Source organism: Salvia splendens, chromosome 14 (assembly GCF_004379255.2).
Source record: "Salvia splendens isolate huo1 chromosome 14, SspV2, whole genome shotgun sequence".
NCBI lineage: Eukaryota > Viridiplantae > Streptophyta > Magnoliopsida > Lamiales > Lamiaceae > Salvia > Salvia splendens.
This window is the reverse complement of record NC_056045.1, coordinates 2,138,894-2,152,587: the sequence shown is the minus strand read 5'-3', so window position 1 is coordinate 2,152,587 and position 13,694 is coordinate 2,138,894. Positions and strand designations below refer to the sequence as shown.

General features: G+C 34.6%; 2 protein-coding genes across 3 annotated transcripts; both read right to left on the bottom strand.

The window, feature by feature from the left end:
- Window positions 1-721: 721 nt before the first annotated feature.
- LOC121765999 (uncharacterized protein KIAA0930 homolog) lies at window positions 722-7,967 on the bottom strand. Of its 2 annotated transcripts, XM_042162326.1 has the most exons (14): window positions 7,950-7,967; window positions 7,545-7,633; window positions 7,133-7,404; window positions 6,380-6,572; window positions 6,223-6,297; window positions 5,508-5,614; window positions 4,806-4,860; window positions 3,767-3,826; window positions 3,612-3,686; window positions 2,709-2,858; window positions 2,575-2,629; window positions 1,863-1,985; window positions 1,079-1,311; window positions 722-984 (listed from the first exon to the last, which is right to left on the bottom strand). In XM_042162326.1, exons 3-14 carry the CDS (start codon window positions 7,162-7,164, stop codon window positions 961-963), a joined length of 1,182 nt encoding a protein of 393 aa, XP_042018260.1. In that variant the 5' UTR covers window positions 7,165-7,404; window positions 7,545-7,633; window positions 7,950-7,967; the 3' UTR covers window positions 722-960. The 2 variants fall into 2 exon arrangements, with proteins under 2 accessions (XP_042018260.1, XP_042018259.1); XM_042162325.1 differs by lacking the exon at window positions 7,950-7,967 and having other exon boundaries at window positions 7,545-7,732.
- A 3,325-nt stretch (window positions 7,968-11,292) lies between these two features.
- LOC121763547 (protein PHLOEM PROTEIN 2-LIKE A10-like) lies at window positions 11,293-13,324 on the bottom strand. Its single transcript, XM_042159586.1, has one exon. It carries the CDS (start codon window positions 12,755-12,757, stop codon window positions 11,552-11,554), a length of 1,206 nt encoding a protein of 401 aa, XP_042015520.1. The 5' UTR covers window positions 12,758-13,324; the 3' UTR covers window positions 11,293-11,551.
- Window positions 13,325-13,694: the final 370 nt, after the last annotated feature.

Genomic DNA, 13,694 nt, shown 5'->3' with positions numbered 1-13,694 from the left:
TCCGCAAGGACAAGCTCAAGGGTCCCACCATTCTATTATTCAATTTAAATAAAAACATTTTCACAAAATTAAAAAGCATTAAAAATATCTGAAATACTATTACAAATTATAAAAAAAATTAAAAATTACATAATTAAAATTCTAAAAATTAAAAACTACATAATTAAAATCCTAAAAATTAAAAATTACATAATTAAATCTATTTGAGAGGGTTTGAGTGATAAATGAAGATGTAGATAAGTTGTATGAAAAAATATGAATGAGAGATGAATGAGAGATGAATGTGAGATGAATGGAAGATGATTTGATGTGAAAAATGGATGATAAATGTGTGTATTTATAGATATTTTTGGGAATAAAAAATAAAAAAAATCAAAAAAATTTCCAGAAAAACGGTAAAAAAACGACCATATTTTTGGGAATCTGAAAATATATATATTTTTTAATTTTTGGTATTATTTTCGATTTAAAAAAAATGAATTTCGAACGAAAATGCCGTTGGCCAATCAAAACGCGCCACGTCAGCTGCTCGCTGGCACGGACGTGCTCGATGCATCGAGCAGCGCCGTTGGCACGGACGGACGCACCGCTGCGGATGCTCTTACACCGTCTGATAAATAATTTCTGCACAATAAATTTAAATAGGGTTTTGTTCTTTTTTTTTCTTATTCAATAGTATATCAAAACTGCTCATGTACATAGAGAAGTAGGGACCGAAACAAATTCAAATACTATAAATTTACTAATCTTTTTAGAAGAAATACAAATATAAATTTGGCTACATATAAAACTAACCATTATTTTTACTAAACATAAATCAAAAAGACTACTGAGAATTCAACTCATTGCAATAAGCATAACCAAGATACATGTAATTTACACTCAGCCTCAACATTTTCTCTTCCACTACAACAGCCTTTTTTCCACAAGAAGTGGAAGCTCGAAAACTCGCTACGACAGCTACAAGTTGACAGCCGGACTCCCCTGCATTTCGCGTTGAGGCATAAGTTAGATGTACTGTGAGATCTAATTAAAAAAAATCGATGTTTCGATTTAAAAGGCTTGGCCAACCAGTCACCTTGAATAGGAGATCATGAACAATATTCTCCCATGGCAATGAGATGGACATTAAACAGCACTTGAGGGGCAACATCTCGCCATCCAAGTTTGGAGAGGACGACGCTGCAGCATAAGCCTGCTTTGCTGCCGTTGATGCCACGGATGCTGCTTTGCGTACAATAATTCCTAAACCAAGACCCTTTTTAGATATCTGAATCGGTGATTGAGGACCTAAATCCACCTTGCTCTGATCTGTGGAGGACGTGCAAAAATTTAACTTGCTTTCAAGTAATGGATGACAAAATTCACTCTACGAATTCAAAATCTGAGCCATTGGAAACCCAGGAAAATTGCAAATTGCAACTATAAACGGATGCAGCACAAGTATTTGAGGTAACAATGTTGTGTGAGTGGAGCCACACATTTAGGTTATCAGCATTTTCCATGTTCAATCTAAGATGCAGATTAGAAGATGCCCCATCTTCTTTTTATAATCTCAACTCAGGTGATTATGTTTATAGACGAGAAGGATTAGGTAATGAAACGAAGCTAATTTTGAGAGACTATAGAGGTCATAGTGCAGCAGGAAGGATCGACTATTTTACCAGAGTAACTGCTTCTCTAGTCGAAGGACATGCATGTCCTATTTATTTAGGCCCCGTCCCAATAGGATGAAGTATGTTAATAGGTAGACAACAACTGAGCACTTTGCAGCATTATTATACATGCACATAGTTCTGAATTAAACCAAATAAAATTTACTGCAACTTTGAAATAAGATGGCATTGCATTTGTTGACTCACCTAGGATTCCAGAGACGGCTACTTCGACTTCACCACGCCCTCCTGGACCTTTCATGAATATCCTGTCAGTTCTGCCAGAGGAATGACCAAGAGACAGAAGACTCCCAAACCCAGACCTGCCAGCTGGAACAAAGCATATAAGCTGATCAAAAGATACTCTAAAGACATGTACTATAACATGCATATTCTAATGTACTAATATCCGCAATTTACTTCTTTCTATAAACAAACTTCAGACAAGACTAGGACTGCGAATTTTATCAAATTTTGACAATGTAACATGTATGTTGAAACTAATATTCCATCCATCCGTCCACAAAAAGTTGCCACATTCTGGTCGGCATAAGTTTTAATAAAATGGTTAGTAGTGTGTGAGTGGAGAAAATGGCTTTTAGGGATTTCACATCTGTATTTGACTAACAAAGGATGTATTCATGTTATATTTTAATAGTAACAACAAAGGATGTATAACATGTTTATATTTTAATAGTAACAGATGATCACATTGAATCAACCACTTTTTTGTCTTTCTAGAAAGGGTTCAAGGATTTGTCTGTTTTCTCTTAAGGTAAGCTTAAAAAATTGTTAGGGTATTCCAGTCAAGCCATAGCCATATAACTATTAACTATATAAGAAATTAGATTTAAGGAAATGAAGGGTGATATATAAAGAGAACATATATAGGTACATATAAAACATCATCGTAGATTACCATCATATGCCTCTCGAACCATTTGGTAGCTGACAAAACCTGAGAAAAGGGTGATCTTTGGAGAAAAAAAGTTAGTTGTATGAGGAGGTAACATTATCCTTGGGAAAACAGTTTTTCACATTTTCTACAACTACCTTGGAGTTCTTTGTCTTTCCATGACTTGTAACATTCTCAGAAGAAGAAACATCTGAATTAGCTTGCTCTGTTTTTCTTTCATTTGGAAATGCTGCCCCGTCATGAGCATTTAGCAACACACAATAACAGTGATCTGGATCAGTCAAGACCTGTGGATTAAAAATATTAGATAGCACTAACAGAGAATATGTATTACAAGTACAACGGCCAAAATACAAGGGTCGAGAACTAATAACAGTAAAACTGATCCAGTCAAGGAATAGGCTAATTTGAATAAAAATAAAAGGTGAATTCTGCAATGATTTGTTCCCTTTGAAAAGTCTTATGCCATTTTCTGAATATTTTAAAAAATAATGACCACTAATAAGATTTTTGACAAATCATGAAAAAGACTCTGAATTCCTGCACCAGCAAACTAATTGTGGTGATAGCAAACAACAGACTGAACAATCAATTAAGCAGATTAGACACGGTATCAAACACTACATATATGCATGTATATTAAAAGTAAGGCCCTTCATAGTCGCCAAACATATAGCAATTAATAGTGCATTTAAGATCATGATCAATAATATCTTGTTACTACAGAGAGAATTAGGGGATTAGTTGGAGTTGAATGTAAAGTATAGTCACAGGTATGCTATGATTTTATATAGTAGTGGTCGCATACATTTTGTGAAACTTTCTACTTTAGCTACTTTAGCAGATATGAAAAGCATATATCAACTCGCTGGGGACAGCCAAGCATAAGCAAAACCCAAAGAACATGAAACAACCTTAAGTTAAGCAAACACTGCAGATCTCACTGGAAATCTCAATACTTTAAAATCTCAAACGCTAGAGTAACAAGTATACAGTACGAATACAGATGCATGAAGTTGAACCATTATTGAGAAGCTTACCACTGAATCAAAAGTGGAATCAAAATCATCTACCGCAAAACAGATATCTGGATACGCAGGTGTTGTTTCTACTTCCTGAATGCACATGTAAGTAACAATGAAGATCAAGAGCAACACAAAAACGAGATATACAGCTTGGTATGAGAAATTCTTGCCTTTCTTGAATCCAAATGAAAATTAATACGACTCGGAGATGCATATACAGTCTTTACAACCTGTTAACATAACATGTTAATTCTTTCCCAGAGGCAGAAGAATTATCATAAATATTAAAGCTCTAAATCTATTGTAATGGATACTAAAATAAAACATCCATTGAATCCAAGTAAAGTGACTACTAATTTTTCTTTATAAAACAAATACTATAGGGAGAAGAAAAGGGACGAGAAAGCGGAGTATAGAGTGCAAGAGGAAGGTCAACCAAATGCTAATGAAGAAGCAATCTGCTTTTTTACTTTCTTGGTCCATGGAGTAATTAGACGAAGAAAGTTTGGCCACAGGAATTTGTTTGTTCTTAAATTTCAAATCTCAGCGTCCATTTGAATACATGTTGAAATAATAAGAATGTTTAAACCCCAAAGTCTGCTATGTGGCTGTGGTTTCAAATTTCAATATGGTCGATCAACAATCATAAGCAGTAGAATAGAGCCTAGAATCAGAACACCAACTTTTGAATTGACAAACTGAGCTTTTATCTCAAAATGTTGGTGTAATTCCAGAGTCAATTATACAGCACAGGGCTGTCCATCTGGAAAATTAACATATTGGCAGGTTGATCACACTGGGGTTTAACCCCCTCCTTCAATTTCAACACTCGATGCTGAATCAACATCCGAATCCTCAGTCTAAGTTGTGCACACAAAACCTCATCAGCGAGATGCCTACGTTCAGTTTCTCTATTGTCCTTCACCCAATCAACAGATTAAAGGTGGTATTATAAAGCCTACAACAAGATCATTCCAACAATACCCACATTGCTCTGTATCATCCCCGAAAAAGTTGGAATTAGGTAAGGTAAACTGCACTCGTTCAATTAACATTCATGGAAGCGTTAGCAGTCAGTCAGGGGTGGGTCTGGTTGCCCCATCCTCTCCAAAACCTCAGGACCACTTCGTGTACCAACTCTTAGGGAAAGCCCTTTTATACATTATAGTAACATTGCACATTTTATAGCAGGCATGGATAGCTTGATACCTTATAGATAGGAGACAAAGTTTCACCCTGTTGATATTGCCGAATGACCTGATGACTAGAAAGGGAAAAGAAAACACTAAATCCATTTGAAATTTAAAGATACATAGTAATATTCTCTAGTAAATAAAGATAGAAAATTACATTCCATTCAAGATATTCTCCCTGATACAAGTTAAGTTGTTCAAGCTGGAAAATGGAACAAAGATAAAATAGATGCAAGGAACTCCCATGAGATGTACCATATATAAGGAACTCCCATGAGATGTACCCTGTATGCTTTATTACTCCCACACTAGCATGTTTAATCAAAACAAACATGCCAAGCATTTGTTTTTATGCACCAAGCACTTGGATCCCTACACTCCAAGTGCATTGAGAGTTTAACATCTCTTTTAACATTATATTAATGAGACACAGCCTATCACAACAGTTACCAATCACAATTTGTCTTCACTGCTTATGCATTTTGATTGTTCCATCAGTATTAGTATTGCCTCTTTCGTAAATATTCTTAAAATTGGCTATTGTTAGGCATCATTATATTAGCTTCCAAATCTCATGAATGTTTCGACCAATATAATAAAATCAAATGTTACCAACCAGAAAAAGAAGAAACAATGAGGTTCAAAAAACAAAAAATATTGAGTCTTATCAAACTTTCATGAATAAAACTTCTGTGAGCATGAAAATAAAAGAAATTACCTGCATATCGCTACAGTCACATTGAAGGAGGTATGAGCAATCAAGTTCAGATAAAAAGAACGCCTCCAATCAATAATCATTGAACTCCCACCAACTAATTCATCCAACTGCAAGACAAAAGGAATGAGTTGCATCTAATAGAAAGTAAACAAATATCTCAGCATGCCATGCAGAGCTGCATTACTAAAAGAGGAAGTAGATAAAGTGTACCAAAACTTAATAAGTAAACAAATATCTCAGCATGCCATGCAGTGGCATGATGATATTGTTTATAAATTAGCACAACAAGATGGCCCATCTACAAATTATTTCAAATTAGCATGGAAGAAAATTATACAGTATGTGAGCAAAAGAAATAGTTTACCATTAAATACTTCAGGACAAGGAATGTTTAAGTATTAATCTATTATACATATAATCTTCCATGTTCCCAATGAAAATGTGCATGACAGAGTACAATAAATCCACACAAACTCAGTTTTAACAATAAGGGAACACCGAAAACCTAGTAATTGGTTTCTTCATTCACATAGATGTTATAGTGAATAGTCTACAAAGAGTTCGATGCATGATAGATTATGGACAATGAAGATTCAGAAAATGCTCCTCTAAATCAACAAACATAAAAGAATGCAAACTTAATTCTTCAATATTAGAATAAGAGACATATAATGGGTATTTAACGATCGATAAATGTATATTCTTGTCCAATTACCTCAGGTGCCCACCTGCGTACAAAGTAAGGAGAGTTGCCTTCTACATCACCATTGGATTTTTGTGACTCCGAATTCTACAAGGATAACTGCACTTAAGCTGTTGTTCCATAATATTAACTGAAGAGTGAAGATTGCATTTATAGAGGTAATTGCTACCATTTTTCTAACAAAGAATAGAAGATCATCATCCTCACGCCCTCTGGACTCTCTACTGCGAACAAAATATGAGTCAATGATGTTATGCCAGAAGCTAGGGTCCATTTCCAAATCATCTTGTGCCACCTCCTCATCTAATGTGGTCTGTCCTATAGACTTTGAGTGCTTTCTAATAATGCTCAACAGCTCGTGCCTGCCAATTTGCATGATTCCCACATAAACATAATGTACCAAAAAAGTGTTCCAGAAAATCTCAAGAGGTAACACTATGCAATATATCAAGAGGTTTACATTGATAATAACCTCAACACTGATGCATCAGCATCATAGTATTATAGAATTAAATGCCAGAATTAAAAAAACTGCATTAATTAGCAACTAAAGAAACTAATTAGCACTCAGCTGTCAAAGCAGCAGCCTATCTAACCATCTATTCACCTCAAATTTAAACCCAAGATCATAATTTTCCACCTCCAATGGCATATGGAAATAAGCAACTAGAGGCGGAAATTTCCGATCATCTTAGATTTCCTACAATAAATCAACACTCCAATTGATCGAAATAAATTCCCGAAACATAAACCTTCACAGTTATGATAGAGTTATTCAAGCCAAATCCGATCCTCGGAACAATCTTCGCCGACATGATCCGAACAGATATACATTCTTCCAAATGTATCTCTTCAAATTGAATAAAAACGCCCTAATTCAAACAGCAATTCGAGGCAAATAGAACAGTCTATGAAATCTCACCGAGGAAGGGTTAGCGATTTATCACCGAGCATCTTCACACGAAGCGGAGAAAGCCTCACTACGAAGCACTGAATTTGACTCCGTTTATATCTAGGAAATTCTGAGGCAAAATCAAATTCCACTCGATTTCACTGCAATCCACGTGTAATGCTTCGTCTACAATAATTGCAGTCACCAGTTGCATAAGAAGGAATGTCTTGCCCACCCACTCGGCTTTCGATGAAAATAAGGGGGGCTTGACCCGAAACGGCACCGTTTTCAGCAAAATCACTCTAAACAGAAACAAATTAAGATCTTCAAATTGGCAATTAATACAAAGCTTTGTTATTCAGATTTACCATCTATAGATGTGAAGGCACATCAAAATTAACAACTTTGTGGATTTTCGAAATTTATTAAGAAAAAACAATACCTGGGGGATCAATTCAATTGTGCGAATTCTCAGAATTTACTGCGGCGTCGAATTAGTTGAATCGGAAGGGTTTGAGAGAGATTTTGTGCCTGATTAAACTAAATCAATTGTGCTTTCGATGATGATGGTAATTATATGGGAAGAAAATGATGAACTATCTATTCATAACATACGAGTCATAATAGATAGAATTACAGTCGTAATTAATAAAAGTATCTTAAAATACGAAATTTAAGATTAATGTATAATGACAATAATAATACTAAGAATTTTACAGCGAATCATTTAATCATCTTGATATGAATACACAATTATCATTCTTAATTATGCAAAAGCAAGTGCTACTTTAGTTAATTCTACGTTTCTACTACATTACGTTATCACCATAAGAATTATTATACGCACCAAATATGATCCCGTGCTTGATTTGAGGTTTGGTAAAATGCCCTAGCCCGCAATAATTTGATAAGTCAGACAATAAATTAAAGATTTAAAGAGAGAACTTAATATGGATAAAACTAAAAAAATCAGATAAAAATAAGGTGAAAACATCTAACATATGAAGGACTTTTATAAGCACAAGTTCTAAGATAAAAATAAGGTGAAAATGCTTGATAGTGAAGCTTTTATCACGATAAGAATTAGTAGTAGTATATAATAATACTGGCAGTAAAATGGTCGATATCAACATTTTGATACATTAAAAAAATTGATATGAAAACAATATGATATTTTTCATGCCAGTATTTTTTATGCAATTTCGTAGTTTTGTACTTTTGTTTATGTTTAATGTGTATTAAGATTTTAGTATTGCAAAATATTTTTATTTTTTATTCATTTTATATATAGAGCATTTTCTATATTATTAGTATTATTTTAATCATACTTTTATTATTACTTTTGAATATTAAAGTTAAAATAAATTCACATCAACAAATCATACTACTAATTAATAATTTTAATCGCATCACGCGTGAGATTGAGTATTTGATTACAAATCTATGATCAAATTCCACCTTTAGATCCCTTCACCATTTATTAATTAATTACAAACAAAACCAAATCATTATCAAAACTTCAAACCCCTCTCTCTCTCTCTCTCTGCACTTCCATTACTTATTCAATCCAAATTCCAAACTCCTCCCACTCCTCTCCGCCCAATCCACCATGGCAGCCTCCACCTTCACCGCCACCTCCGCCGCACCGCGGTCCTCCCGGCCGCACTCCGGCTGCGCGAAGCTCGACGGCGTCGCCATGTGGTTGGTAAACGGCATCACCGGCGCCTTCTTCGCCTCGCTGGAGAGATGCTCCTGCATCCGAATCTCCACCTACGAAGACGATTTCGGCGACGAATCGAATCCGCTCATCTTCGCCGGCGCCGATTGCAGAGGCGACAGCGATGGGAGAAGGATTAGGCGGAGGATTGTAGGCAAAGGTAAAAAAGCCAGAGGTTTTGCTCAGGATTGATTCATTGATAAATTTCTAAAATTAATGATATTAATCTCCTAATGTAAGATGGAAATTCACATCTTCAACTGTTTTTCAATCCCTTTTTTTGTGGGTTTTGCTTTGTGAAAATTGAGATATCGAATATATATGTTGGAATGTCATAATATTAATTAACTTAATTGAAATGTTTGATTTTCTTTTTAATGCGATTTAATTTGTTAATTGCATGATTATATTAGTGAGTTTTTTAGGTGGCTGCAATAAATTCCGTCCCCTTCAATTTTTGGTGACAATTTTGCATGTGATTGTGATTTATTTGTGTATTTATAATGCAATCATTTTCATAGACGAAAGCACAATCATATTATTAAAATGGGCACAAATATATATTATCGAATCAAATATTACAATTTTTTTACTATTAACACGCGTTTAACAATACATAATTAGCGAATTAAAGATTTTGTTCTCCTTTTTTACTAAATAATAATTGCTCCATAATGTGTTAAATAGGGATTCAAGATGCATGTTTATCTCTATATTTTTCTCTCCAAATAAAGGTAAACACAATTTTATTTAACCATTTATATTATTTCCTTGTTAATTCTGCTATAAATAAAAATTATTATAAAAATTGGTTTTATTTGAAAGATTTATTATAAAATTCGTATATATGATTTCAAGTTTGATTAAGATAATTCTGCGTATATCTTACCCAAATCTACGCATTAAATTTGAAAAGGCCAATCTTTTTCCTAAATTATTGTAAAAGTGTAAATATGTAATCTATTAATCTATTATAAATTAATGAATATATTATGAATTGATTTCGAAACCTTTTTCTAAAAGATTGTTGAAATATTTGGATATAGGAATAGTACCGTTATACTTTCATTGACTATATAAAATACACAACTTTCTAACTCACAATAATATCACCAATACCGTTTAATTAAGCAATGTCACATAACCAAACTTTTAGTCCGTGACCAAGTAATTTATATCACTAATAAACAAAAATAGCTTTGAAGAAAATACAGTATAATATAAGAAAAAGATCATCTCTTACTAAAAGCAACAAGTTTTTAAATGTCTCGATCGAATAAGATCTTGTCACAAATTATTTCATTATTAGCCATATCGACTTAAAAAACTCAAATATTCTCATCTTTAAAGTCAAATCCAATCATGTTTATTACTCGTTAGTAGTATTAATTATAATTATATGCACTCACTTATGCTAGAAAGCCACATAGTAAGGCATCTAAATTTAACTAGACATTATCATTTAAGACAGCTCAAAAGTGAATAAACATTATTATTGATCTTTACTTTATATTTCTAGCGCATCATGTCTCCCTATTATCATCATGTCTCTCCCAATTTATTTTGTCAAAAAAGTAGCAAAGTTAAAATCCAATGTTACGCTAAAGTAACTTCAGGCCATTAGCATATATTTTAAAATGTTATGAATTAATGATGATGTTTTTATCGTAATAATATCACTCCCTTGTTGTGTTAGCTTTTATATTAAGGTAAACTAATTACCACATCAAGGGAAATAATCCATTTAGTGATCCAAGGGGGGTGATATATGAAAAATTGACACTACTTAGGTAAATGTATTATAAAATTGCATATGAATAATAATATTATCACGACATATATTATATATAGGTGTATGAAAAGAATATATGTTTTTCTATGAATTTTACAAGTTGTGAGGTGGGAGTTGCATGTGCGAAACTATGGCCAATAATTGGATATGCATGTGTAGTGTATTTATTTCACTTGGACACAGAGAAAAAGAGATACTAAATGTATGTAATAATCTTGAATGCATTCACATCGTAATAATCTATGGTCTCATTCATAGGATAGGGCCATAGAAAATTAAAATAAAATATGGTATAAAGTATTAAATTTAATTATGATTGGTAGCCAAAAGAAAATTCTGTTGGCAAATGCCACTATTATATTTTGTTTTTCTAATTTTGTTTTTTTGCTAATTATTGATGTATTTTTATTGTGCTTTTAAATAAATACATAAAACAAAAATAAAACTATAAAAAAAAAGAGAAGAAAGAAAAGATATGGTAAAAAATTAATCTACTAGTACTATTTTGAACGGATTTTTGTGCATCCGTGTCAGGCAAGTGGGCTGCACAACAAGGGGAGGACGAGTGATGCACACGTTTTGACCGTGTCGCACTATGGAGCCTATGGGCTCCATAGTGCGCGAAATGTGCACACCGTTGCTAATGCCCTAATTAGAAATTGTAGATAAAAGGGCAAAACTCATCATCAAATTTCTAATTAAATGTTCAACAAATATAGGGAATTTAGTATAAGTGGTCATCAAATATTCTGTATAAATTCATGTCCACTAACAGTATAAGGCACTTCAAAATGTAAATAGATTCTACACTAAATATACAACAGATGAATGAATTCATAAAAACATTAATACAACTTGTATATGGAATTGCCTTGCTGAGGCAGACGGCCGCATCTGCAGAGCAAGATGACCGCGTTATGATATCAGGAACGCGATCACATTAAGCAGGCACCAATGCCCTACTGTTGCCTAGGATATGCAGAAACAGTGAGAGGCAGATGGTGAGAATCAAGGTGGATTTGGCCCCAACGTATCTCACAACTTCGTATCCCCTCTCCAAAACCTCCTCACGAACCACACCTGCACTTCTTTTCAAGCCCTCTGACACTTTCCACAAGAAAAACTCAATGACAGATCGGACGGTCTCAAATGTCACTCTCCCGGTGACATCAAGCACAAACTTCCTATTGCTCGGTACAGCCAGTGTCGATGAAACACTGCTGACCCATCCGTTACCAACATAACCATTTTCACCCCTTCTGGGATGAGTTTCGAAGCTTGAAGCTTCACTGGGATCAGTGATTGAACAAGAGGCGCTCGATCCCTTCTTGGGAGAAGCTGTCAGCACTTGGTGAGAGGTCTTTACAAGAGTTTCGACAGCACCATTACACAGAGAAACTAAGAACTTAGTCATCTTATTATGATGCTTGGGATTAGTCAAGCCCGAGAACATCTCATCGTAAACATTGACATCCATAGTTTTGTCGAGATAAACTGTAACAGCAGTGCTAACAAAAGTGTTGATGCAATCAGCAACCAACACTCTGCATTTATCATCTGTCACCACACTTAACCATGTAGGCACCGACGAGGAACTTGGCTTCTCATGCCCATTCTCAGCATTAGCATAAAATCCCAACACCAAATTCCTAGCAAAGCTACCTATAACAACTGAGACAAATCCTGTACCAGCATCCGACATCACCTTATCCATAAACCTATCAGAAAAGGTCGAATCTCCATCTTCCTGAATATCGTTCGCGCTATTCTCTACCCTATAACCCCTCAAAACGCCTACTGTCATCGACTGGCAAAGACGAGCTACTGACTCAGAAAACTCTGCAGAGCGAGCAATCTTCGACAACTGCTTCAAACTATTAGGAATCTCATCCGAATCAGACTCCAAAAACTCCTTTAAATCCCTAGACAAAACTGTCATCATCTCAGCTGAATCAGAAACCATTTCAGCCATTGAAACAAGGGACCCTAACAGCTTCAAGATTCTTTTTCTCTTTCTAGCTACAGACGGCATGTGATACACCCTATACACACCGTAGCTCGAAACCCCAACCAATCCCATTACAATCAACCATTTCTTCCTCCTTCTAGTGAAATCAAAACCCCTTTTCACCAATTCACTATCCATAGAGCTTGCAACGAATTAAAACAAACAAACTAAATACGAATATGAAAGAGAGCAGCGAACCCCAGAGCTCAACGAAATTCAAACCCCGGGGTCCAAAAAGAAAGAAATCAAGCTCTTAACCTTAATCGAGAAATCAGGAGAGCAATTGCATATACCAAGCTCTCTGATTGGGCTGATAATTACTCTCAGAAACCCCCCAAAAATTGCAACTTGATAGTATAAATCCCCCTATGCCCACGTATTTGATGCGTATACGTTAATTCGAAAGAAATGGGGGATGGGTTTCGATCATACGCACCTGGTATGATGAGTCGTCGAGGAGAGACAGATGTGGAAGTCAAAAGTGTGGTGGAAAAAAATAGAGAGAGGGAGCAAAGAAAAGGGAGGGAAAATCAATGGAAAAAGGGGCAGAATTTTAATTTTAGGGATTCAGATTGAAATCTTGGGTGGTTTATGGTTGGTTGGATTCCATATATCACGTGCTCCTGCGATCAGAATCACGTGATCGATTTTATTGATTTATTCATCTATCTATATTAGTAGGATATTAGTCTTTCTCATCATGACATGTTTTGGTTGTTTAGATTTGGTTCTCTATTTTTGTTGTGGTGAGGAATATTTTGTATAATTGGATGATTATGAATTTATGTGTAGTTGACTCACCCTCGAATTGGATGATTATAGTGACTATGTGTAGTTCACTAATCTTCTGGCTCAGGACACAGAAAAAATAATTATCGAATTCCATCTTCTACATAATTTATTTATTTGAAAATTGTTACGTGAAGACTTCTTACATGTCATTTGAAAAGTATGCAATTAGTGGTTGTTACATGATTTTCATGGAAAATTAATACATTCATAATCTAATTATGGTCAAAGCCACGTTTAAATTTTGCAAACATCTAACAACTATAGGTAGGGCATTATCAAAGCT

Bases quoted from the DNA above. Each gene is read 5' to 3' on its own strand.
- LOC121765999 (XM_042162326.1), bottom strand. From the start codon at position 7,164: ATGCTCGGTGATAAATCGCTAACCCTTCCTCG. The intron at 6,298-6,379 runs GTAGCAATTACC...TTATCCTTGTAG, and splicing joins TATTCTTTGTTAGAAAAATG to AATTCGGAGTCACAAAAATC. The intron at 2,630-2,708 runs GTAGTTGTAGAA...TTTTCTCCAAAG, and splicing joins GAAAGACAAAGAACTCCAAG to ATCACCCTTTTCTCAGGTTT.
- LOC121763547 (XM_042159586.1), bottom strand. From the start codon at position 12,757: ATGGATAGTGAATTGGTGAAAAGGGGTTTTGATTTCACTAGAAGGAGG.